The sequence below is a fragment of the Rhinolophus hipposideros genome (assembly GCF_964194185.1).
Source record: "Rhinolophus hipposideros genome assembly, chromosome: 15".
NCBI lineage: Eukaryota > Metazoa > Chordata > Mammalia > Chiroptera > Rhinolophidae > Rhinolophus > Rhinolophus hipposideros.
The window spans coordinates 936,952-960,213 of NC_138061.1; the positions used below are offsets into that span (position 1 = coordinate 936,952).

The 23,262-nt window shown below is 48.5% G+C and overlaps 1 protein-coding gene across 13 annotated transcripts in view; it reads right to left on the reverse strand.

The window, feature by feature from the left end:
• The window catches only part of JAKMIP3 (Janus kinase and microtubule interacting protein 3), a 71,886-nt gene that overhangs the window by 39,438 nt on the left and 9,186 nt on the right, over nt 1-23,262 (reverse strand). For 12 of the 13 annotated variants that reach the window (XM_081074027.1, XM_081074028.1, XM_081074031.1 and 9 more), the window contains exons 2-3: nt 5,103-5,357; nt 3,473-3,970 (exon numbers count right to left, since the gene is read on the reverse strand). In XM_081074027.1, coding sequence (XP_080930153.1) covers nt 3,473-3,970; nt 5,103-5,243 — 639 coding nt within the window. In that variant the 5' untranslated portion in view covers nt 5,244-5,357. Of the gene's footprint in view, nt 1-3,472; nt 3,971-5,102; nt 5,358-18,087; nt 18,195-23,262 lie in introns of those variants that run through there. The other variant, XM_081074029.1, reaches the window with a different exon arrangement.

Here is a 23,262-nt window from a genome sequence, read left to right on the forward strand (position 1 = left end):
AGCATCATATGCACGCACGGGTGCCCAGGTGAGGTGGGAAAGGTGTTGTTGGGCTGTGGGGAGCCCCCCTCATTGAAAGGGGGACGTTTCCAACTCGGAGCATATGTGGCAGTACAGGCAGCGGGACGGAGTCAGCGGGCAGCCAGCCGGGGAGGTGCCCTGCGTGCAGCTTCCTGCCTGCGACGTGGGCAAACCGCACAGCTCAACAACTGCGTTAGTCCCCCTTTCACTCCCAGGGGACCATAGGGTCCTGGTGGCACCACTGCAGAGAGCTCTGGGGACGTGTCTATGTCACTACCTACACCCTCCTGTGACCAGCGCTCCCAGGAGCCCAGGACAGGAGTTTTCCAAGCTGCAAGTGGGGCGTAAATCGGGCGAGTTGGTCGCCCTCCGGCCGCCTCCCCTGTGTGGATCTCGGCAGTGCTCCCCAATGGCCTCCCGGTGTCCATACCTGTGCCCTCACACCACAGTGCCTTTGAAATGTGGATCTGACCTCATCACTCCCTGGTTTAAACCCTGTCAGGGCCTCCCAGGGCCCAAGAGTGAGATCCACACCCTGACTGGAGCCGGAAGCGAAGCGTCCGCAGAAGCTGCCCTCCAACCCCTGCCCTACCCCCACCGCCTCACCGTCAGTTACAGAGGGGTCCCTAGGGAGGAGTGTGTGGGAGGATACTGAGCTGGGGGTCACCGGAGGGAGGGGGAAAGGTGCCCTCCACACCCGACTCACCCCCAGCAGAGCACACTGAGCACAGGCACACAGAACCAGGGCCACTGGGCAGGGCCTGGGAACCTGCATTTGCCAACCCCCAGCTGACTGAGAAATGTGTTGACTGATCTAACCACTGCCCGCAGTGCTGAGGGCCCCTGAAACATGGAGCCAGCACCAACCCCAGTGTGGCCACTCAGAGCTGGGGCGGCTCCCAGCTGGAGTGGGAGGGCCACTCCTCTGGGGCGGGGCTTCACTTCTGGGACCCTCCCTCACCTTGCACAGTACAGGTGCACACGTACCTGCTCCAGCAGATAAGCAAGCAAAGAGTCTGGAGGCGGTTGGCTATGGGCGGCTGGAATTCATCCTCAGTGACCTTCAGCCAAAATGGACGCACTGCCCAAGAGCCACAGGCAGGGGGTGGGGGTGGAGGTGTTGGCAAAGTGGCATCTGCACGTGATAAGGCCGTTTCTGAGACAAACTCATGCCCAGGCTCTGCAAGGCTCCATCAGAGTGAGGCCCTTACACACACAGCGGGCACTCATCTGAAGCCGTCTCCGTGAAAACAAAAGCCCCTGAGAAGCAGGGCTGGGCCACGGCTCCACGTGCCAGCCGCAGGGGGAGATGGGCCCGCACTTTACAGCAAACTTTTTATGGGGCTTAATTACTGCCGTTTGCTAGCATTCCACTTTAACTAGCTGTCTAGGCAACTGGGCAAGGAGGGGATAACATGCATCACAGACTGGTGTGTGTGTGAGAAAGCGGATATTGGTTTCGCCTGCACTTCCGTGGTTTTATAGAATTAAGTGACAGTCTGAGCTTGGATTCTAGCAAATGCACTTAAGTGTGCAGCAGCTGAGTGCCTGACAAACATCGTTCTCAGATTCTCTAATAACTGGGCATGCATGTGTCCCAAGTTGTTCTGGGCCCAGAGTTACACCCCCGCCCCACCCATCACAGCCTATCCTCAGAGCCATCACCAGGGAGATAAGGCCAGGGAGGGGGGCCTGTCTGAGCTCACAGAGGACGTCAGAGCCAGGCTGGAAGCAGAACAAACCCACTCCTTCCCCTTCACTGTGAGTGAAAATTTGGTCAGAAACACCCCTGGGACCAGGTTTCTCCAGGGTTGCTGTGGGGGAAGGTGGAGGGAGAACACTGAAATTGTAAGCAGAGGAGTTTCTCCAAATTGACTGTGGATTCTATAGGGGAAAATTGTGGGAGACTTTGAAATAAGCAAGAAAAGGAGCAGACAATTTCTGGCTCCTTTTCTAGGAATGCTGGCTCTTGAGGCTGTCCGACCCCACGGAGCTGTGTGCCTGCCTCTTTGATCCTCGACTCTGGAGACAGATGTTTACTTGCAGGCAACCGTCAGCGACGCAGACGTTTCTGCCCACGGGTGTGCAGGGGCATTGCAAATGACCTTTGCCCGGCAGGCAGCACAAATCTCTGTACTCCAAACCCCACTTGAATCAGCCACACATGTTGCTTGTTCCCTCATTAAGTAATGAGTTAAGTAAATTTATTGACATGTGTGTGTTCATTGTATATTCGTATGAGAATCATGACTGTACCTTCTGTTAAAATGTATCTTGTGCTCGCTTCGGCAGCACATATACTAAAGTTGGAACAATACAGAGAAGATTAGCATGGCCCCTGTGCAAAAATGACACGCAAATTCGTGAAGCGTTCCATAGTTTTATTTGAAAGGTTAAAAAAAAATGTATCCTCTAACAGTGTACTTATGATCCCAATAAAAATTCCAACAGTTTCCTATGTAGGAAAAATGATTCTGAGGTTTCCATGGAACTCTAACGGGCCAAAGAGGATCAAGTCCCTCTTGAAGAAGAACAAAGTAGGAGGACGATCCTCCAAAAATCAAGACTTGTTATAAAGCGAGAGTAATTAACATAAAATGGGCTTGAAGAGGGACCAATGATAGAACAAATTAGAAAGCCCACTCATACAAGAATGCTTAATATATGACAGAGGTGGCACTTGGATTGGGAGGGAAGATGGTCTTCTTAGCAAGGGCTGCTAGGACACTGTGTGTGTATCCATAGGGAAAAAGACACAACTGGGTCTGTGCAATGTACACTTACACACACTCACACATGTGCACACACACACAATCCAGGTGGGGCAAAGACCTACACAGGAAAGACAAAACTATAAAGTTTTTAAAAGATAAAGCTTCAGGGTTCCAGAATAAAGGGATTTCTTAAACAAGACACAAGAAGCACCAACCCTTTAGGAAAAGATCAACACATGAGACCATTTTAGAAAGTAAAGCTTTACACCACAAAATGACACCACTAAGAACACGGAAAGAACCCAGAGTGGGAAGGTGCTTGCATTTCGGTACAGACGTTGGAATCAGCTTGCCCAAGCCTGCAGGAAAGCCTGCTGGGAGTCGGCCTCCCACCCTTACATTGATTTGGAGAGAACTGCCAGCTAAGTATGCTCGCCGGAACTGTGGTCAAAACACTGGCTCCGCTTGGGTTCCAGCTTACCCTGGGACCGTAGGAAGGGGGAGGCTTTGGAACCGCCTGTGGGGGACAGGGTGCCAACCCGCACATGTCTCCTTCCGGCCCAAACCCAGCACAGGAAGGAAAGCTGGAGGCGAGACGCAGAGGGCAGAGCTCTGCCTGACTCTCAGCCTTCTGACCACTTCCCTCCATTTCAACAGCCTGGCGCCCTGAACGCCCCAGGACCCACAGTGACGGTGTGAGTGGGCCGCCCCAGGGACCCCAGCGCCCGCGCACATACCAGTCTGCGGATCTCGCGCTCGCACTCCTTCTTGATGCGGCTGATTTCCTCCTGGTGCAGGTGGTACACGCTGCGAATCTCGGCGGCCTTCATCTTGTCGGCCTGCATGACCATGCTCAGCGTCTCCTCCACCTGCTTCTTGGCCCCCTTGAGCTCGGTGATCTCCTGCTGCATTTTCACCTTCTCCACCTCGAAGCCCTTCTTGGCCTCCTCCCTCACCTCGGACAGCAGCACGGTCTTCACCTTGTCGGGGCCGCTGTCGCGCAGGTTGTGCAGCAGCGCCTGCAGCCGCTGGTTCTCGTTGTCTTTGATCTTGATGACGCGCAGGAGCTCGGCCTCGTGCTGCCGCAGCAGCGTCTCACGGACGGCCTGCAGCTCCTTCATCTTCTCCTCGTGCAGCTTGGTCTTGAGCTCGGTGAGCAGCACGGCCGCCTTGTGCTGTTCGTGCTCGCGCACCTGCTTCAGCTCCTGGTTCTTCTCCCTCTCCAGCCTGCTGACCTGGAAGGAAAGAGACACGGGTCGTGGGAGGCCCCTCTGCACTCGCCTGAACACTGACGTTGGAAAGCTTTGTTTGCGAATGTGGGTGTGAGCTTCTGAGGGAGAAAGTCTCCGTCAAATGTGATTGAAAATGGAATGGAGCCTCCTGGGTGGAGAGCGCGAACATGCGCCTACCGGCCTGCGTCCGCAGGAGAGCTCAGGCTGGGAAGTGAGAGCTCCACACCCGCTGGCCCCGGAGTTGTGCTCTGCTGCTCTGCCAGGGACAAGCGAGCAGTGGACGCAAAAGCATCACCTCGCAAACGAACCTGCTGAGGACAGCGGGCAGGACGCCCCTTGGGCACGGACTGTGGGGACAGAAGGGCTCCTGCCTCTGCCCACGTGATGGGGGCAACGTGCTTACCTTCTAGGACATTCTCGGCAAATGGGGACCCCCAGCTGGGCGGCTGGGTGGTCTAGATGACATCTGATGTCTAGACTTTGGTTAACACTCAGGTTTTTCACTGTTTTACTTTCATCTAGAAGCTGCGACCTTGGCTAAATGACCACATCACCCACCGTCTGGCACAAAGAATGGCTGGAATCTAGCTCTGCCTGGGTCTACGTGGGAGCACTGCGGCCACAGGACCCACAGCCCCTGTGCCTCTGTCCAGGCACTGTCTCCTTCCTGCCAGAACCCTAGAAAGGCTGTCACCTGACAGACACCTCATACTTAACTGTCCAGACCCTTCTCCCCCACACCTGGCAACTCTAAGCCCAGGGCCCGCTGTGGCCTTCATTCAGCCAAGGGGCTGTGCTGGGCCTGCTATATTGTGGTTCATTTCCACTGTGAATAGTCCAGGGGAAAGGGTTGGCATTCCAGGGATGGTGCCACTAGACGAGGTTTTGCTACGGAAACACTGACAGCCAGGGACATTCCTACAGGGAACATGCTCTTCTGTGGGTGGGGGGCCCCCACAGCGCCCACCTGCTGCCACCTCCCCAGAGCTGTCTGTCCTCCCCAGCTGCTTCGAGAGACCCCAAGACCGGTTGGGTGGGCAATTCCACAGAGGCCTGGCTACACCCTGCTCTGAGCAGACCTGGGCCTAGAAAGGTGAGGAAGAGGGAGGGGGCGGGGCAGGGACATGGTACCTACCTTGCTCTTCTCCTGCTGCAGCTCTATCTGGATTTCTGTGAGCTTGGCCCGCAGCTCCTCGTTGGCAGCCTGCAGCGCGCCGAGGAGCTCCTTGTCTGCCTTATCCGCCTTGCTTCGGCCGCCCGTGCCCTTCTTGGACATGGTGAGGGTGGCCTCAGGGGCACGCAGGGCAGGCTGCCTGTCTGCGCTGGGCTGTCTGCGCCAAGCTGGGGCAGGTGTTGCCTCGCTGCTGCTCTGCTACATTTCCTCACTCACCTAGAGGGTAAGCACACCTGGGTGAGCAGAGCGGCCTGGCCCGAGCTCCCACACACGCCCTGTCCACGTGATGATGGAGCACTGCGGGCCCGCCCACCAGGATGGCCTCGAGGGTCAGTGGTATCCAGCTCAGGATGGGCCGCTGCTGCCGCATGGCAATGTGGTGGCCCGCAGTTAGCTGTCTGTCTCTACTGAAGCCCATCACCAGGCCACACAGTTACAGCGGAAGGAGAAAATGAATGCACTCAGACCACACAGGCCCTTGTGACTGGGGTTCCAGAGACAGCCAGTGGAAACAGGCCTGGGAGAAATACTGCAAATGTTTTTCCCAACAGAAAAATAACTTCCAGTCTAAATCGTGTAAGTTTACTAAATGGGGGTGGGGGCATCTTATGAACAGGTAGATAACTGAAAACAATTATGTGACTCAGAAATAGGCCCCTTGCTACATGTATTCATAAATATTGGGACGATTAGTTGGCCAATTGTGAAAGAAAAATCAATCTATGGAATACTGCCTTTCTAATATAAAATTCTAAATGGATTAGAGACAATTAAGGGTGAAAAATCAAAGCATTAAAACTGGTGGGAAATGTAAAAATGAGTGTTTTTGAAATCTCTGGAGAGAGAGGCCTTTCTAGGCTGAAAGAAGATAAAAGGAGTTCACAAAAGGAAAGATCGATAGATTCCAGCACATAAAAATTTTACATCTTTATGACCGACATGTGATGCAATCAGGAATCTAAAAACAAGTTGAAACAATATTTGCAGTAAAGACAACAAAAGTTAGTATCTTTACTATATTAGGAGATTGTGAAACTCAATACTAAAAACACTATGATCTCACAAGATAAATGGATAACTGTCAAAGAGATGATCCCAGAGTAAACAGAGAGGGAACAGGGAAAATAAATATGTAAAGAAATTAATCGACAGAATTGTACAAAATTAATGAGCCACAGATTCAAGGAACTCATAGATCCTCAAACAGGAAAAAAATTAAATACATCATAATCAAAATGATGAAAACCAAAACTTAAAAAAAAAATCTTAGGGCAGCCGGATGGCTCAGTTGATTAGAGTGTGAGCTCTGAACAACAGGATTGCTGGTTCAATTCCTACATGGGCCAGTGAGCTGCGCCCTCCACAACTAGATGGAAGACAATGAGCTGCCGCTGAGCTTCCTGTGGGGCGGCTGGATGGCTTAGTTGGTTAGAGCTCGAGCTCTCAACAACAGTGTTGCCGATTCAATTCCCACATGGGATGGTGGGTTGTGCCCACCGCAACAAAACATTGAAAATGACAACTGGACTTGGAGCTGAGCTGCGCCCTCCACAACTAGATTGAGAACAATGACTTGGAGCTGATGGGCCCTGGAGAAACACACTGTTCCCAATAAATTTTTTTTTTAAATCTTGAAAGGCACTAAAGGAGAGAAGGAGCACATGCCATTCAGAGGAACAAAGATAAAATTAGGCAAGCTAGAAGAAAACGAATGACATCTTTAAAGTGCTGGAAAACAAAAACATATGTCAAACCAGAATTCTATACTTGGTACAAATATCTTTCAAAAGTGAAGGATCTGACCACCACACACCCATTAGAATGGTTACTGTCAATGTTTTAAAGTGCAATTTTCAAAAAAACCCCAAAATAACAAGTGAGGGTGTGGAGAAATTGGAACCTAACCCTTGTGCACTATTGGTGGTAATGTAAAATGGTGCAGCTGCTTCAGAAAACCACCTGGCGATGGTTTTCTGTAACATCTCTCAGATGTTACATATGACCCAGTAATCCCATTTCTAGGTAAATAGCCAAGAGAAATAAAAACACATGTCCACAGAAAGTTCATAGCAGCATTATTCATAAGACCCCAAATATGTAAGTAACCCAAATGCCCACCGACTAATAAATGGATAAATAAAATGTGATATAGCCATACCACAGAGTATCATTCATCAATGAAAAGCACTGACACACATTACAATGTGAATGAACCTTGACAACATGATGCTAAGTGAAAGAAGCCAGTCACGAAAGATCATATATTGTATGATTCCATGTATATGAAGTGTCCAGAATAGGGAGCTCCATAGAGAAAAGTAGATTCAAGGCTGCCATGGGCTGGGGACAGAGGGAGTGAGAAGTGATTGCTAAAGGGAGCAGACTGTCTTTTGGGGGTGATGGAAACGTTCTAAATTTGTGGTGATATTGCACAACTCTGCGAATATACCAAAAACCTGTGAATTCACACTTTAAGTGGGTGAGTTATATATTATTAAAGCTGTTACCCAATAAAAAGGAGAAATAAGGGCTTTTCAGACAAACAGAAGTTGAAAGTATTTGTTTCCAGCAGTTCTGCACTACAAAAAAAAGTGTTTAAAAATGTTCTTCAGGCAGAAGAGATATTATCAAATGGGAAATTACATCTACTCAAACAAATGAAGGATGCTGAAAATGATAAAAATAAAGGTATATATCATGGACTCTTTTCTTATTTTTAATTCCTACAGATCATTGAAATCAAAATTAGTGATAATGCATTGTTGGGTTTATAACATATATAGAAGTAAAATATCTAAAGAATAGCAAAGATATGGGAAGAAGAAAAATAAAGTCATTGATTATATGTGAATCGTTATAATATCTAGGACTGTGATAAGCTAAAAATGATATTGAAAACCCTAAAGCAAGCACCAGATATTAAATTAAAAGAGAAATGTAACAAATAAGCCAATAGGGGAGATAAAATAAGATCTTAAAAAATATTCAGTCCCAAAAACAGGCAAGAAAAGAGAACAAAGAGGAGATAACACAAATGGAAAATAAAGAGCAGAAAATTGGTGTAAGTCCAACCATGTTACTAAACATTAAATGTAAATGGGCCAAACAACACAATTAAATGGTAAACATTTTTAGATTAGATTTTAAATAAAAGCAAGCACCAACTTTATACAACCTACAAGAAACTCACTTTAAATATAAAGGCGTAGATTGGTTAAAAGTAAAAGGATGGGGCTGGCCTGGTGGCTCAGGTGGTTAGAACCCCATGCTCCTAACTCCAAAGGCTGCCAGTTCGGTTCCCACGTGGGCCAGTGGGCTCTCGACCACAAGGTTGCCATTTCAATTCCTCGAGTCCCACAAGGGATGGTGGGCAGCGCCCCCTAAAACTAGGATTGAGCGCGGCACCTTGAGCTGAGCTGCCGCTGAGCTCCCGGATGGCTCAGTTGGTTGGAGCGCGTCCTCTCGGCCACGGGGTTGCCAGTTGGATTCCTCGAGTCCCGCAAGGGATGGTGGGCTGTGCCCCCTGCAACTAGCAACAGCAACTGGAACTGAGCTGCACCCTCCACAACTAAGATTGAAGGATTTCAACTTGACTTGGAAAAAAGTCCTGAAAGTACATGCTGCTCCCCAATAAAGTCCTGTTCCCTTCCCCTAAACAAACAAAAAAAAATCTTAAAAAAAAATAGTAAAAGGATGGAAAAGTTATATGATGAAAATTTCAATAAAAAGAAAGCTGAAGTGATTGTATTTATGTTAGACCATATAGATTTCAGAACAAGGAATATCACCAGGGATTAAGAGGGACATTATATAATGAAAAAGACATAGCACTCTTAAAGGTACACACATCAAACAACAGAGCTTCAAAAAGACATAAAACAAAAACTGATAGAAATGGAAGTAGAAATAGGAATAGTCACAATTGTAACTGGATACTTCAACACCCATCTCTCAGTAAGAGATGAAATATGCTCAAAAAGTTAGGTAAGAGTATCAGAGATTTCAACAATCCTGACTCAATTGGCATTTATAGGATTTGCCACCCAACAACAGCAGAATATATAGTATTTTCAAGTGTACATAAAGTATTCATGGAAATAGGCTATAAGCTGTGCAATAATAACAAATCTCAACAAAGTTAAATATTGAAATGATTCAAATAATGCTCTCAATCAAAAAGAAATTGAACTAGAACTATCTAATAGAAAAATATCCAAAAAATCAAATATTTGGAAATTTTAAAAACACACTTCTGTATAAAAGGTAAGTAAAAAAAGAAATTATAAGAAAATTAGAAAAATATTTTGAACTTAATGAAAATAAAACCACAATGTATCAAAATTTGTGGGACACAACTAAAATGGAAAGGAGAGAAAAATTTATGACAATAAATGCTTATATTAGAAAATAGAAAAGGTCTCTAATCATAATCTAATCCTAATCTAAGCTTCCATTTTAAGAACATGGAAAAAGAATAATAAAGTAAATGCAATGTAAGCAGAATAGAAATAATAAAGATGCTAGTAGAAATTGATAAATTTGAAAATAATAGGAGAACTTAATAAAACCAAAAGCTGGTTTTGGGAAAATAATAATATTAATAAACCTCTGGAAAGACTGATCAGGAAAAAAAAGACATAAGTTACCAATATCAGGAATTAAAAAGGGGACATCACTACACATCCTACAGACATTAAAAGTAAATGAAATGGACAAATTTCTTGAAAGACACAAATTAACATAGCTCACTCTTAACTTGAGCACCTTTTATTCATTAAAGAAATTGAATTTGTGGTAAAAAAACAAAACAAAACAAAACAAACAAACAAACAAAAACCTTTCAAAAAAGAAAACCCTGGGCACAGACGTATCGCTGGTGAATTCTACCAAACATTTAAGGAAGTACTAACAAGTCTGCATCAACTCTTCCAGAAAAATGGAAGAGACGTGAACACTTCCCAACTCATTTTATGAGGACAACATTACTCTGATATAAAAACCAAAGAATATCCCTCAAGAAAAGAATATCCCTCATTAAGATGAATGCAAAATCCTTAATCAAGTTAGCCACTCGAATTCAGCTATATATAAAAAGGATTAACACAATATGACCAAATGGGGCATACATAAGGAATGCTAAATTGGTTTAATGTTTTAAAAGATGAGTCTATTCAATTTACCATATTAATATATTGAAATGAAAAAACACAGAATCTTCTTGAAAGATGCAGAAAAGTCTTGACAAAATTCAAAATCTATTCACTACACAAACTTTCAGCAAAGTAGGAATAAGAGGAAGCTTCCTCCCCCGATAAAGAACATCTACAAACAAACAAATAAATAAACAAACAAATAAAAAAGGAGGGCGGCCTGGTGGCTCAGGTGGTTGGAGCGCCATGCTCCAAATGCCAAACGCCGCCTGTTCGATTCCCACATGGGCTAGTGAGCTGCGCCCTCTACAGCTAAGCCTGGGAACAACAGCTCTCTCTGGAGCTGGGCTGCTGTGAACAGCTGGGGGTTGGTGTGTGCTGCCATGTGTTACAGTGAGCGGCCGAACAACGACTGGCGACCAACTGCCTCAGCAGATGAAGCACAAGACTCTACCATGGGTCAGGGAGCTGCACCCTACAACTAGACTGAGAAACAATGGCTTTAAAACAAAATAACCATGGGGGCTGGCCCGGTGGCTCAGGCGGTTGGAGCTCCATGCTTCTAACTCTGAAGGCTGCCGGTTCGATTCCCACATGGGCCAGTGGGCTCTCAACCACAAGGTTGCCAGTTCAATTCCATGACTCCCACAAGGGATGGTGGGCTGTGCCCCCTGCAAATAGAAACGGCAACTGGACCTGGAGCTGAGCTGTGCCCTCCACAACTAAGGTTGAAAGGACAACAACTTGACTTGGAAAAAAAGTCCTGGAAGTACACACTGTTCCCCAATAAAGTCCTGTTCCCCTTCCCCAATAAAATCTAAAAAAAAAAATGTGTGATATACACAACATAAAATGTACCATTAAAAATAAAAACACGGGGGAGCGGCAAAAAAATAAGGAAACAAAACAACACTATAGCCAACGTCACACTTAACTTGCTGCTTTTCCCTTAAGATAGGGAAAATACAGAACACCTCTTACCATTCCTATTCAGCACTGAACAAGAAAAAGACCAAAAGGCATAAATAAAGAAATAAATCATTTTTATTCACATATGATACGACTGTCTATGTAGAAATCCCAAAGAATCTATCTAGAAGACATAAGTGAATAGAAGGCCAAAAGACCGAAGTAAGGTCACAGAAGGTCAAAAGAGAAAAATCAGTGATATGTATCAGTTATATTTCTATACTCAGTTGTCCCCCCTTATCCACGGTTTTGCTTTCCGAGGTTTCAGTTACCTGTGGTCAACCGCAGTCTGAAAATATTAAATGGAAGATTCCAGAAATAATTTATAAGTTTTAAACAGTGCGCTGTTCTGAATAGCGGGTGATAAAATCTCGCGCCATCCCTCTCCATGCCTCCTGAGACGGGAATCATCCCTTTGCCCAGCACATTTGAGGGGTATATGCTCCATCCATTAGTCACGCGGCAGCCATCTCAGGGATCAGACCGACTGTCACCGTATCACAGGACCTGTGTCCAGGTCACCCTGATTTTACTTAATAACCCTGAGCGTCCACTTGTTTCAGGGGGTCCCTTGCGAGGCTCAATGCTTTCTACTCACATCTTCCACCCACAAGTCTAATGCCTTTTCCATCTTAACTAACGCTCATCCAGCTCTGTGGCCGTAACTTGTGCGGTCTGACGTGCAACAGCAAAATTAGCACCAATTTTTTTCCTTCTTCACAATTTCGTAGATAGAAGGTTGGTTCTTAGCATACATCTTAGCGCCCTCAGCACACGATGTTTTTCTTTATTAAGTAGAGTGCGTTCCTCTTTTCACAGAAAGGAAGCGCTTTCTGGCTTCTCTGTGGAGTAGCTGAACAGCCAGCACCACCATTCTTGTGCTTTGGGGCCATTATTAAGTCAATTGAAAGTGAAACCCAGGCAAAATCCTAATTGGCTTTGTTTTGTGGGCACAGAAACTGACAAGCTGTTTCTAAAATAAATGTGGGAAAAGCAAATGTTGTAAATTAAGCAATGTTGGAAAATAACCAATAAACCTGGGGATCACTACCTGATTTTCTGCCCACAATAAAGCTACAGTCATCAGGTCAGCATGGTACTGAGGTGAAGATGTGCAGATTGATGGGGCATTATAGAAAAATAGAGCCCCATATTGTCTGGTCAATTGGTATTTGACAAAGGATCCAAGAAAATTCAATGGAGAAAAGATATCTTTGGAACAAATGGTGCTGGAACAATTGCACATCTATGTGCCAAACCAGACAGAAAAAAAGCTACAACTCAACCCACACTTCACATCAGACTTAGAAATCAAGCCAAAAAAGATCGTGGAACTAATGTGAAATGTGAAGACACAGAACTTCTAGATAAAACTGTAGATAAAATCATCATCATCTTGGATTAGGAGAAATGTCTTAGAGAAAGTAGGGGGGAAAAGATAAAAACCACATAAGAAAATATTGGCAAATTGGACTTCATAAAAATTTCAAACTCCTTGTCTTTGGAAGATATTGTTAAGAAAATGAAGACAAGCCACAGACTGGGAGAATATATTTGCTAAATATACATCTGATAAAGAAGTTGTATCCTGAATGTATAGATTAAAACTCTTAAAATTCAATAATAAAAAGACAACCCAATTAAAACATGATCAAAAGATTTGAAAGACCTGTCACCAAAGAAAGTGTCCAGATGGCAAATAAGCACAGGGAAGATGCTAAGAGCATTGACCATCAGGGAAATGTAGATTCAAACTGCAAGGAGATACCACTGCAGCCCTATTAGAATGGCTAACCTGAGAACGCCTGGCTGTACCAAGCACTGCCAGGATGTGTGAGAACAGGAACTCTCACAGGTGGTTGGGAGAACAGAAAACGGATCAGCCACTTTGGAAAACAGTTGGTTAGTTTCTTAAAAAGTTAAACACCTGCCCACCACATGATTCAGCCTCAGTATTTGCCCGATTGCCCGAGGAAAATGAAGGTGTACATCTGTATGAAGACTTGAACGTGAATGTTCATAGCAGCTTTATTCATAATAGCAAACAAACAAACAAAACAGAAAAACCAGAAACTGGAAGCAACCCCAAAATCCATCACCCAGTGAATGGATAAACAAACTAGTGTAGTGTACATCCATACAACGGAATACCGCTCAAAAAACAACAGAAAAATTAACTATTGACCCACCCATGCAACCATAAATCTCAAAATAAAAGCATTCTGCATGATTGCATTTATATGCAAGTCAAGAAAATATAAACAAATGTATAGTGACAGAAGCAGATTAGTGGTTGCCTGGGGATATGGTGGGGTTGTCAGGCAGGAGTAGGAAGGAAGGATTGCAAAGAGCAACGAAAAACTTTAGACGTGATGGTTACGTCCTCTATCCTGAGTGTAGAGATGGTTTTGCAAGTATATAGGTGTGTCAAACTTTATCATGCCGCTTTTACCATTTGAAAAGGAAGTTTCAAAGCCATAAGTAATATACTAAATTTGCTCTCCTTGGTATCACTGGTGAGAAAGAATAACTGGTACAGTTCGTTTGGGGAGCAATATGAGAATATGTATTTTAAAACCTTCGAAGTGCTCCTAACTTTTAACCTAGAAGTTTCATATCTAGGATTCTATCCCAAAAAGGTTCTTCTAAATACAGAGAAAACTTTATGCTCAGAGATGTTCATTGCAATATTATTTATAGTAGTGAAAACCTGGTACTTATGAATTAAGTTTCTGCACAGTGAAATATTATGCAAACTTTAAAGTGATGCTTTAATAAGAAGTTATTCTAAAAAGGAAGATGAGTATCTCATATGAAGCGAAAGACAGAACACAAAACTGCAATTGATAGAATGATCATAACAATGTAAAAAACGAAACAGAAAAAAGACAAGGAAGATGTTCTAAATGTTTAATCATTTATCTTGTGCGTATTAAAAAATGTGCTGGGTCGGCCCGGTGGCTCAGGCAGTTAGAGCTCCGTGCTCCTAACTCCAAAGGCTGCCAGTTCGATTCCCACATGAGCCAGTGGGCTCTCAACCACAAGGTTGCCGGTTCGACTCCCACAAGGGATGGTGGGCTGTGCCCCCTGCAACTAGCAATGGCAACTGGACCTAGAGCTGAGCTGCGCCCTCCACAACTAAGACTGAAAGGACACAACTTGACTTGGAAAAAAGTCCTGGAAGTACACACTGTTCCCCAATAAAATCCTGTTCCCCTTCCCCCAATGAAATCTTTTTTAAAAAGTAATTATTTTTGTCTTTTTCTTTTTGAGATTTTCTTTTAAGTTTCCATAATGAGAATGTATTCATTTTACAAAAAAAAAATTTGATAAAGAAAACACACCCGATGATCTTTTAGAGCTTTAAAGACCATTGGTCTTCCACCAGTGCCCAGAAGACATCCCTGAGCAGCGGAGTGGGAGCTCAACAGGTGAACCCTGAGTGCCTGGGAGTCCCCGGGGGAGGACCAGCGCCCTCCTCAGCCTGGAGCTTGGAGAAGAAGCCATCTCTCCTTTCTTCTCTGAGTTTGCTCCAGCAACTATTACAGTTGCCCAACCTGGTACCATGGCAGCCACCATATGAGAACATGTGCATAGGGCTCTGGGAGTCTTTTAAAAGCCACGGAGACTAGGCTCATCTTAAATTAAACAAACATCCCTGAAAATGTGAAAAGGTAGGTGGTGAGGCTAGTTTCAGAAGCTGGGTTCCCCTGTCCTTTGGACTTACAGAAAAATAATAATGGATTGATGATGGGTGGATGGATGGCTATAAATGAAAGGCCTGGGAACAAGCCAGATCCACTTCACGGAACGAAGATTATCATGGAACAAAGATTATACATGGTAATTAATGAACTGAAGGATTTAAAAAGAGGGAGGGTGATTAAGAAGTATTTTGAAAGGAATGACAGCAGATTCTGGGTCCCACTGGGAGGGGACGAACACTAACTTGCCGGCCCCCACGTCACTCTCTGGGGCACTAGGACTCTCTGGTTGGGTCGTCCTCTATGCAGCCAGGATGGCCGCCTGCGTGCATACGGAGTGCCAGCTGAAGGGTAAGCTGCAGTGATGGAGTCCATCACCGAGCCGGTGAAGCACTCTGCTCTCCGCCCTCTCCAACCCACCGTCACCACCCTCGAACTCTGTGCTAAACGTTGCCCGAAGGTCCTTCTGGCCTCGGGTTTTGTCTTCTTCCCACCCTGAGACCAGAGCATCCTACAAGCCAATTTTGCTTTTTAATAAAACTCTGCAATGGCTGTGCCGGCAGGCCACCAGGAGGCCGACCGTACACACCCGGGGTCCGCCGTGCGAGACAAGCATCAGCCTGAAATACGTAAGAGCCTCTCAAGCCTCCCCTAGCGCTAGGAGTTGTCCAAATGTTGCCTCTTCCTGATCAGAGTTCATGTCCAGTCGTCTGTCGTGTCGACGGGAGGGGTTCCAACGTGCTTCCTGTTCTGACCCCTCCATCCAGCATCGGGGAAGGCTGGGTCTCAGCTTAACACTACACAGCAGACAGTGGGGACTTGGGGACCAGTGTTCTCAGGGACGTAACACGGACATTCGTCCCTTCAAAGGAAAAGCAGCCGAGGCATCCAGACATCAGCCTTGACCCCCACCCCCTACTGCTGACCCCTCAGCCGCCTCCATCCTCTGGGCACTCAGGAGCTCCTTCAAAAGCAAAGTCACCCTGGGCCACCCAGCCGCCAAGCATGGCAGGCAGAGTTCCAGGAGAAGCAGCCGCTCAGAGAGGGCGTTGATAAGGTCACAGCATGTGGGAAAGGCCAGGGCTGGGAGTCCTCATGTGGCTGAGATGTGACCGGTCCAGGTAAGCGCTCCAGCCTCGAGGCCATCGGCATGGGCAGAACAGAGGCTGACTGAGTCTGCAAGGACTCTGGAGCTTGGAGTTCACGACCTCCCTGGGTCCCAGCCCTTGTCTCGAGCAGGACACCGTTCCTGCCTCCGCGAGGCTGGGATCGGCTTCTCTTGAGCCTTGGCCTCTGCTTCACTGACGCAGTTCCTAGGACACCCCTTGTCAGCTGTGGCCACCTGGATGGCCACACGTGTGTCCTGACATCACTTCCCGACATGGTGAGGCGTGGCGCGCCAGCACTAAGCCAGCACCTGAGAGCCTTCGGGAAGGACACCAGGGGACAAACACAGCTGCCCACAGCCGACCGGGGCTGGGAATCAGTCCTCTGCCACCAGCAGCACCTCTTGCCTGCTCAGAGCTCACCCTGTGTGCTGGACCAGCTGCCCCGCAGGTTGGCGAGGAAGACTGGGGCCAATGTTTTAAGAAAGGTACATTGTTTCTGTGGCCGCACCTGGGCTTTTTCAACCCTGGTGCTAAAGAAGGGTCTGAATGGAAACTTCCTATCACCACCCACTCCACATCGGCTTGTGCGTCTGTAAACAGGAGGCAAGGGTAACGCAGGAGGTGGTGTCGTCCTGAGTGGGAGTCCAGCGCCCGAGGCCATGGTCCAGCTGAACCCTCCAAGGACTCACTTGTCGGGAACAGTTAGTTCCGACCAGCAGGCCAGAAGGCCCACCTCCCTACAGCTCCCTGGCTGTCTGCTCGTGGTCGGTCTTCAAGGGGCTGCTGAGCCGTAGCGGGAACGAACACAGTCTGTGCTCTCGTGGGTGTCGCCTGTGCTTACCAGGTGTGCCCCCAAATCACCCGTCAAGGACGACACGTAGGTAAACAAGCGCACAACCACTTATCACCCAGCCGGGGGATGGATGGCCTGTCTCCTACAAGGTACGCATTGATCTGCTGTCGGAAGCCCCAGGAAACGTCCGCCACAGGCTGACCTGTCATTTGTAACGCTGTCGGGATAAGCTGACGTCCCAGTCGGCCTGGTTTACATTCCTGTTACACGGTTTCCCTCAGGGACCAAGGCAGCATTTCACTACTGACGTGTTCAAAGGCTTAGCTCTTCTGAGAATGTTCTCAAAACTACGACTCTGGTCTTGGTTTTGAATGATAAAAGCATTGTCTCTGGGTTGGTCCTGGTCCTCTGCACACATGAGCTGACAGCAGAGACAAGGCCAGCTCAGGGGGTCACATGGTCACACCTCAGCCTGCGCGCCGTTTTCTCAGCTAACCCGGTTTCCATCTCCGCCAGTAGGAAATGACGTATTAACTGCCACGTTGCCTGTGCTGCTCTTCCCACAACCCTGCTGGCCCCAGTCAGCTGCCCACTTTCCCTGCGCTCCTGGAGAAACTGAGGCCCAATATAATAACAAGCGCTTCTTTCAAAGAAAAGTGTTGGGAGTCAGTGAAAAAGCTGTTATTTCCCTAAAACACTGGAATTCCTTCCATAACGAGTGATGTCAAGGGACAAACTGTGATTCCTGATTACGTTTTGAAAAGAAGACACCATCCCCCCACAGGGCCGGCTGGTGGTGGGGACGCGAGCCATTAACAGGTGCTGGTAATAACGAGGAAGCAAGGCGCTGGGAGCCCCACCCACCCGTCACCCCCACTCCTCCAGGAACCAGGGAGCCGGCGGGGGCCTCCCGCTGCACTAAGGGGGGCTGGGGTGCCTACCACACCCAACTAAGTGCCCTTCCAGCCGACCCCCACCAAGCTTGGAACATGTGATCAAAGAAACACTGAGTTGGAGAGAACCAGCTGCCATGCAGGAGCCTGGAGAGCCCTGAACGGCTTCCTCTGTGAGTGTCTGCTCATTTGACATGACAGTTAGTTTCCCAGCTACACACGAACGCATTCTAAGTATGGACACAATTCAGGTGCAATAAAGCTGTGCAGAACGGCCGCAGCCCAGCCCCAAAGTAGCAAAGCCTCTGAGCACTCAGAAGGAACTTACATCCTGAAACATTGCCAGTCTGCTCTCCTCTCCCATTTTTCACCTTGACCGGGAGAGTCTCAGCTGGTCCAGGACCCAGCACAGCTTGTGCAGCAGCTCCAGGGCTCTGTGACTCAGCAAACCCAGCCCTTATTTTTCAGATGCAATTCACTGCGCTGTGACTACATCCAGGGGGAGGGACCAGCCACGGCTGGGAGCGGATGCCTGTGGCAGGATGGCCGAGCTCTGCGTGCGTGCAAATCCTGCACCCAGACTGGCGACCTCAGGAACGCCCAGGTGCGGCCAACGGCCGCCCGAGGTTGCAGAGACATCTCAGGTGGGGAAGGAAGCTGCCCGCGGCGCCTGCCCACCGGGGACGACGCCAGCGCAGATGGGGCCCTGAGAGCTGTGTGCTCCTGGGGAAGAATACTGATCTGGCCACATGCTCAGGTGAAAGGACAGGGACACAGCACCTGGCTGGCTGCTCCAGGAGACAACCCAGGTTCTCTCCTCCTGAGAAAATGCCCTGGGTCTTATGTAGCCAGAGCGTCAATCATCCCGTGTTTCCCTGAAAATAAGACCTCGCCAGACCATCAGCTCTAATGAGTTTTTTGGAGCAAAAATTAATATGTCTTATAGTAAAATAAGACTGGGTAATATAATACAATATAATATAATATAACAGAGTATAATATAATACTGGGTATAATACAACATAACACAATACCTGATATAATATAATATAATATAGCGTATAATATAATATAATATAGGGTATAATATAATATAATACCAGGTCTTATATTAATTTTTGCTCCAAAAGACGCATTAGAGCTGATTGTCCGGCTGGGTCTTATTTTCAGGAAAACATGTTATGAATGAACTTTGACTCCAAAGCGTATTTTTTATTTTAAATGGTGAGGTGACAGAAGGGATCGGGGTCCCTTAAACACTGAAGAATGAACACGTAGAGATGAATCAGACAAACAAGACCATGGCCACTGGTGTGACAGTTGAGCACAGGAGCTCGTCCCACGTAAATGCAGCTGAATTATATCATACAAGGCCCAGAGAAGCGCAAGCAGCACTGGCTCTTGAGCAAACGCCGGGCTCACAGGGTTTCCAGCTGGAGGGAACGAGAGTCCAGCTGCTCTGAGCTGACGGAGGAAACAGGTGGTTTTGCACTCACCACCTGCCCAGGGCGTAGCTGGGCTGCGTCTGAGTCAGAACCAGCTGGGCTCTGGGCTCTTGTAGTGTGGGGACCAGTGAGCGCCCTCCTGGGGGACGAGCCAGCTCTGCGCCGGAAGTCCTGAAATCTGGTAGGACTCCTCTCCTCCGCCTCGGGCTTCTTCAAATTTGGCTTTTTTTGACCAATTATTCCTCTCTGTCAGCTTGTCCATGCAATGGAAACCGTTTGGATTCTGACTGGAGTTGCACCGAGCTCACAGATTAACCAGGAGAGAACTGACTGCTCTGTGACATTGCCCGCTTGTCACGGACACAGTCTGGTTCTCCATTTAGTCAGGACATTTATGTCTTTCCATGAAGTTGCACAGTTTTCCCCAAAGGCCTGGTACAACTTTTGATGCACTTACTCTGAGGTGCCTAATATTTGTGCTACAATCACAAACGGTGTTTCTGCCTGTGGTTGCTTCCTTTTCCTTCCCATAAATAGCAAAGGCTGGCACAGAGGACAACCCCTGACTTTTTACATCGACCTCGTGCTGGCCACTTGCTGAAATCCCTTAACAGTTCATTTCTACCTTCTCTTGGGAAAAACAGTTTTGGTTCTTCTTTTCCAATCTTGATTCTTTCAATTATTTTTCCTATGTTCTTGTGTTAGGTCAGATCTCCTGTCCATTGTTAAGGAGAAGTAATAATAATTAGCATCTTTCTCTTATTTCTTTCTTGAAGAGACATGTTTCCAATGGTCCACCATTAAGTTTCACATTTGTGCAGGAGTTTCATGGATTCCTTTTATAAGGTTAAAGAATTTATCTGTATCCCAAATTTGCTAAGTGCACACATTTTAGAAATTGTGAAAGGGTGTTGCACCAAACGCTTTTTCTGTGACAGTTAGGATAACAGTCTCTGAGTCAGTTTGTGCCCCCACCCCCACCCCAGGGTCACCTGCTGGACCTGCTTCCACTCCTCCTGGTTCGGAGGTTAAATCACAGTGTTTCAAACATGAGACTTGGGGAGGGGGCACTCACGTGGCTCTTCACAGCCTCCCTGAAATGTTTCCCACCTGTGTGAGCAGAGACAGACAAGGCACCGGCCAGCTCTTGTGTGGGCATTTGGGGTCCACCCTCAGGAGAGGGCAGCTCTCTGAAGGTCCCAACACTGTGCCAGCTCTTAGTCCCAGTTCCCTCACCTTTCAGCAAGGTTTTCTCCCCTCCTCTCATCCCCACATGGGCATGAAACTGCAGGCCTGTGGGCCCTGGGCAGTACCCGCCACGGCCCAGCAGCTGCCCCTGGTCACAGCTCCGTGTCCGTTTCCTTTTCTAACATCCTGATCGATGTCTCGCCCTCTCCCTCCTCACCCTCCCTCCCCTGTAAAATGAGCTGGAGAGAATTCTAGTTCCAGTCCACCCAGCATTCTGGGAGCATGTGAAGGAGACAGTTGCTCAGATAATCTTCGCTGGCCGGCTGGCCAGAATTCCGTTTGCTTTTTAATCAGCAGCTCTACCCTGACACAAAAAAAGTTTTCTCAGAAAGTGTTGACTTCCCAACTCCCCTCTGATTCTCCAAGGGAAAGGCAGCTTCCTTCTGGAACCTGAACTCCAGTGGATCTGCCCCGCTGGGCAGGGGGATGGGTAGCATGGCGCTGGGGACGCGCTGCAGCACCCCTGCCCCACCGTCCATCTGCTTCCATCCTGCAGCAAACTTGCAGCTGCCACATCTGTCTGGAGGCCACTCTTGCAGCTCTGAGGACCAGGCAGCGCCATGCAGTCCTTGAGGCCAGACATCCTGCGGGGTGTCCTCTGGGCCCCCAGGAGGTGACAGCACAGAGCCACTGGAGGTGACACACAGCAGGGCTGGAAGCTGCTGCCCTCCTCCCCCGAGGGACGGCTTGATCACCCAAGTGTGGCCAGTTACAGTGGAAAACACTGTGTTTACGTAGAAACAGATGAATACCGGTGTTTTCAAGGTCCGTCCAGACTTGGACAATTCAATCGCCTGCACCTTCAGCTTCCATAAAACGGCCTCCCTCCAAGAAGAACAGACAAGGTTCTCAGCAAGTCCCAGCTCATTTCAGAGGCTTCACACACACCCTTCTGCATTTGGGAACAACGTCTCCTGGCAGGCAATGAAGCTTCATCGTGAGGACCCGAACCACTGTTCCTGGGGGGCTGCCCCCTCTGTCCCACCAGGGACCCTCCACAGGAAGGCTCGCTGGGGGAAGAAGGGCTTCTCCCCCTGCCTGCAGGTGAGTTTAGCAAACACCAAGGAATGTTCTAGAATCCCAGGCACTTCATCTGAAATGCACATGACATGGAAACCGGACACCTTTCTCCAGCAGCAGAACAAGTGTTCAGAATCCGATGGGAGAGGACTGTTACCCAGGAGCTTGGACGGTGAGCTGTTCCCACACCGTGGGAGCCTGTTGTGACATCTCCATTCCACGGGTGCATGAAAAGCCTGGGAACAGTGGCCGAGCACCCAAGTGGCTGAGATGCCAGCCTGTGACCATGGAGCAGCAGATGCTGTCTTCCACCTCTGGGGCTGGGACCAGGGTCATCTGCAGACACGCCAAGGTAACCCCGAACCCTGTTTTCAATAGCACCTTCCATCAAGATCCACGGTGACTTCCCAGCAACCTAGTGCGTCCTTGCCCACTGCTCCGTGTAACCAGTGTCACCAGTCTTTCCACACATGCACCCATGTAAAGCCCATGTGACATAAGAACACATCGGAAGGATGGAGGTAGTGTCCTGGTGGCTCTACTGGGCCAATTGTGTGTTTCACCCCCGGGTATGCGGGAACAGCGAGCTTTCCGCTGACATCTGCCTCACCACCCTCCTCCGCCTCGAGGCCACTGACACGCGCACACCTGGGCCCAGCACACCTGTGCCCACACGCATGGACGAGTTCTAGAGCTCCTGTTACGGCAACATCAGGAAGCAACCTCTTAGTCCCCTTTTACCTCCCGCCGCCACAGATATGAACAAATACTTAGCTTCGCACCCCAAATCCTTCCCAATCTGCAGCCAAAGTGGCCACAGGGCCCTGACCTCAGCCTGCATCCGGAGGGCCAGAGTGCATTGCCACCTGAGGATGCAGGACTGTCCCTGTGAAGCAGCCCGAGACACCTGAGGTAGGCCCTTGACTGACAATTGCGACAACAGTGTGGGGCAGCGGGCTGTGCACATGAGGTGTTTACAGCTGAGCACCTGGCAGGGCTCCTATCTGGCCGGGAAGAGGCGCCAACACAGGCCTCCTGCAGGGATGTCACCCGAGCCGCCCCCTGGTTTGGACGCCCCTGTGTGCAGTGGGAACACAGAACCATTGTGCCCGGCGCTAATTAGCATATTTAATCCAAAGCCACAGCAAAGAATACGCAGCATTCATGCTGTGCAGAGTGAGATGGGTGGTTGTCCCAGGCTAGGACGGGAGAGAACGCCCCTTTCATGGGGGTTAGGAATACAGGACATAGCTACCCTTGTTCCAGCCCACGAGGGTCCAGCCCCAGGGCCCGACACGCCTGCTGCTCAGGGAGAGCAGACAGCTGCACATGGAGCACCGCACGGCAAGGCAGGACACATACGCAGCACCTGTGAGAGGAGGACTCGCCACCCCGCTGTGCCTGCGCCTGGGGGCCCGGCGCCCACCTGAGCACACTGTGCTCGGCCTCACTCGGGCCTCGCACCACGCAGCGAGGCCGTGTCAGTCAGAAGGCAAGGGAGCACTCCATCAGAGACGAAGGCTGGCGTGCTGCTCGTACCAGACCACTCGGCTCACGTCCAGGGCCGAGGAAAGGCCAGGGGGCACGCTGGGGTGTCCTGAGCGTCATCACCTTCAGGAGTGGCAGTGGCCATGCTGAGCTGAGTGCAGTCTGTTTCCTGAACATTCAGCACAGCCTGGGATACTTGGCACAGCGCCACTGACCCAGCACCGCTGCTGTTTTCACCCCACCAGCAAGGAGGGGGGACGTGGTTTGCTTTTCTGTGGGAGGCACGGCAGTGAACTCCGCAG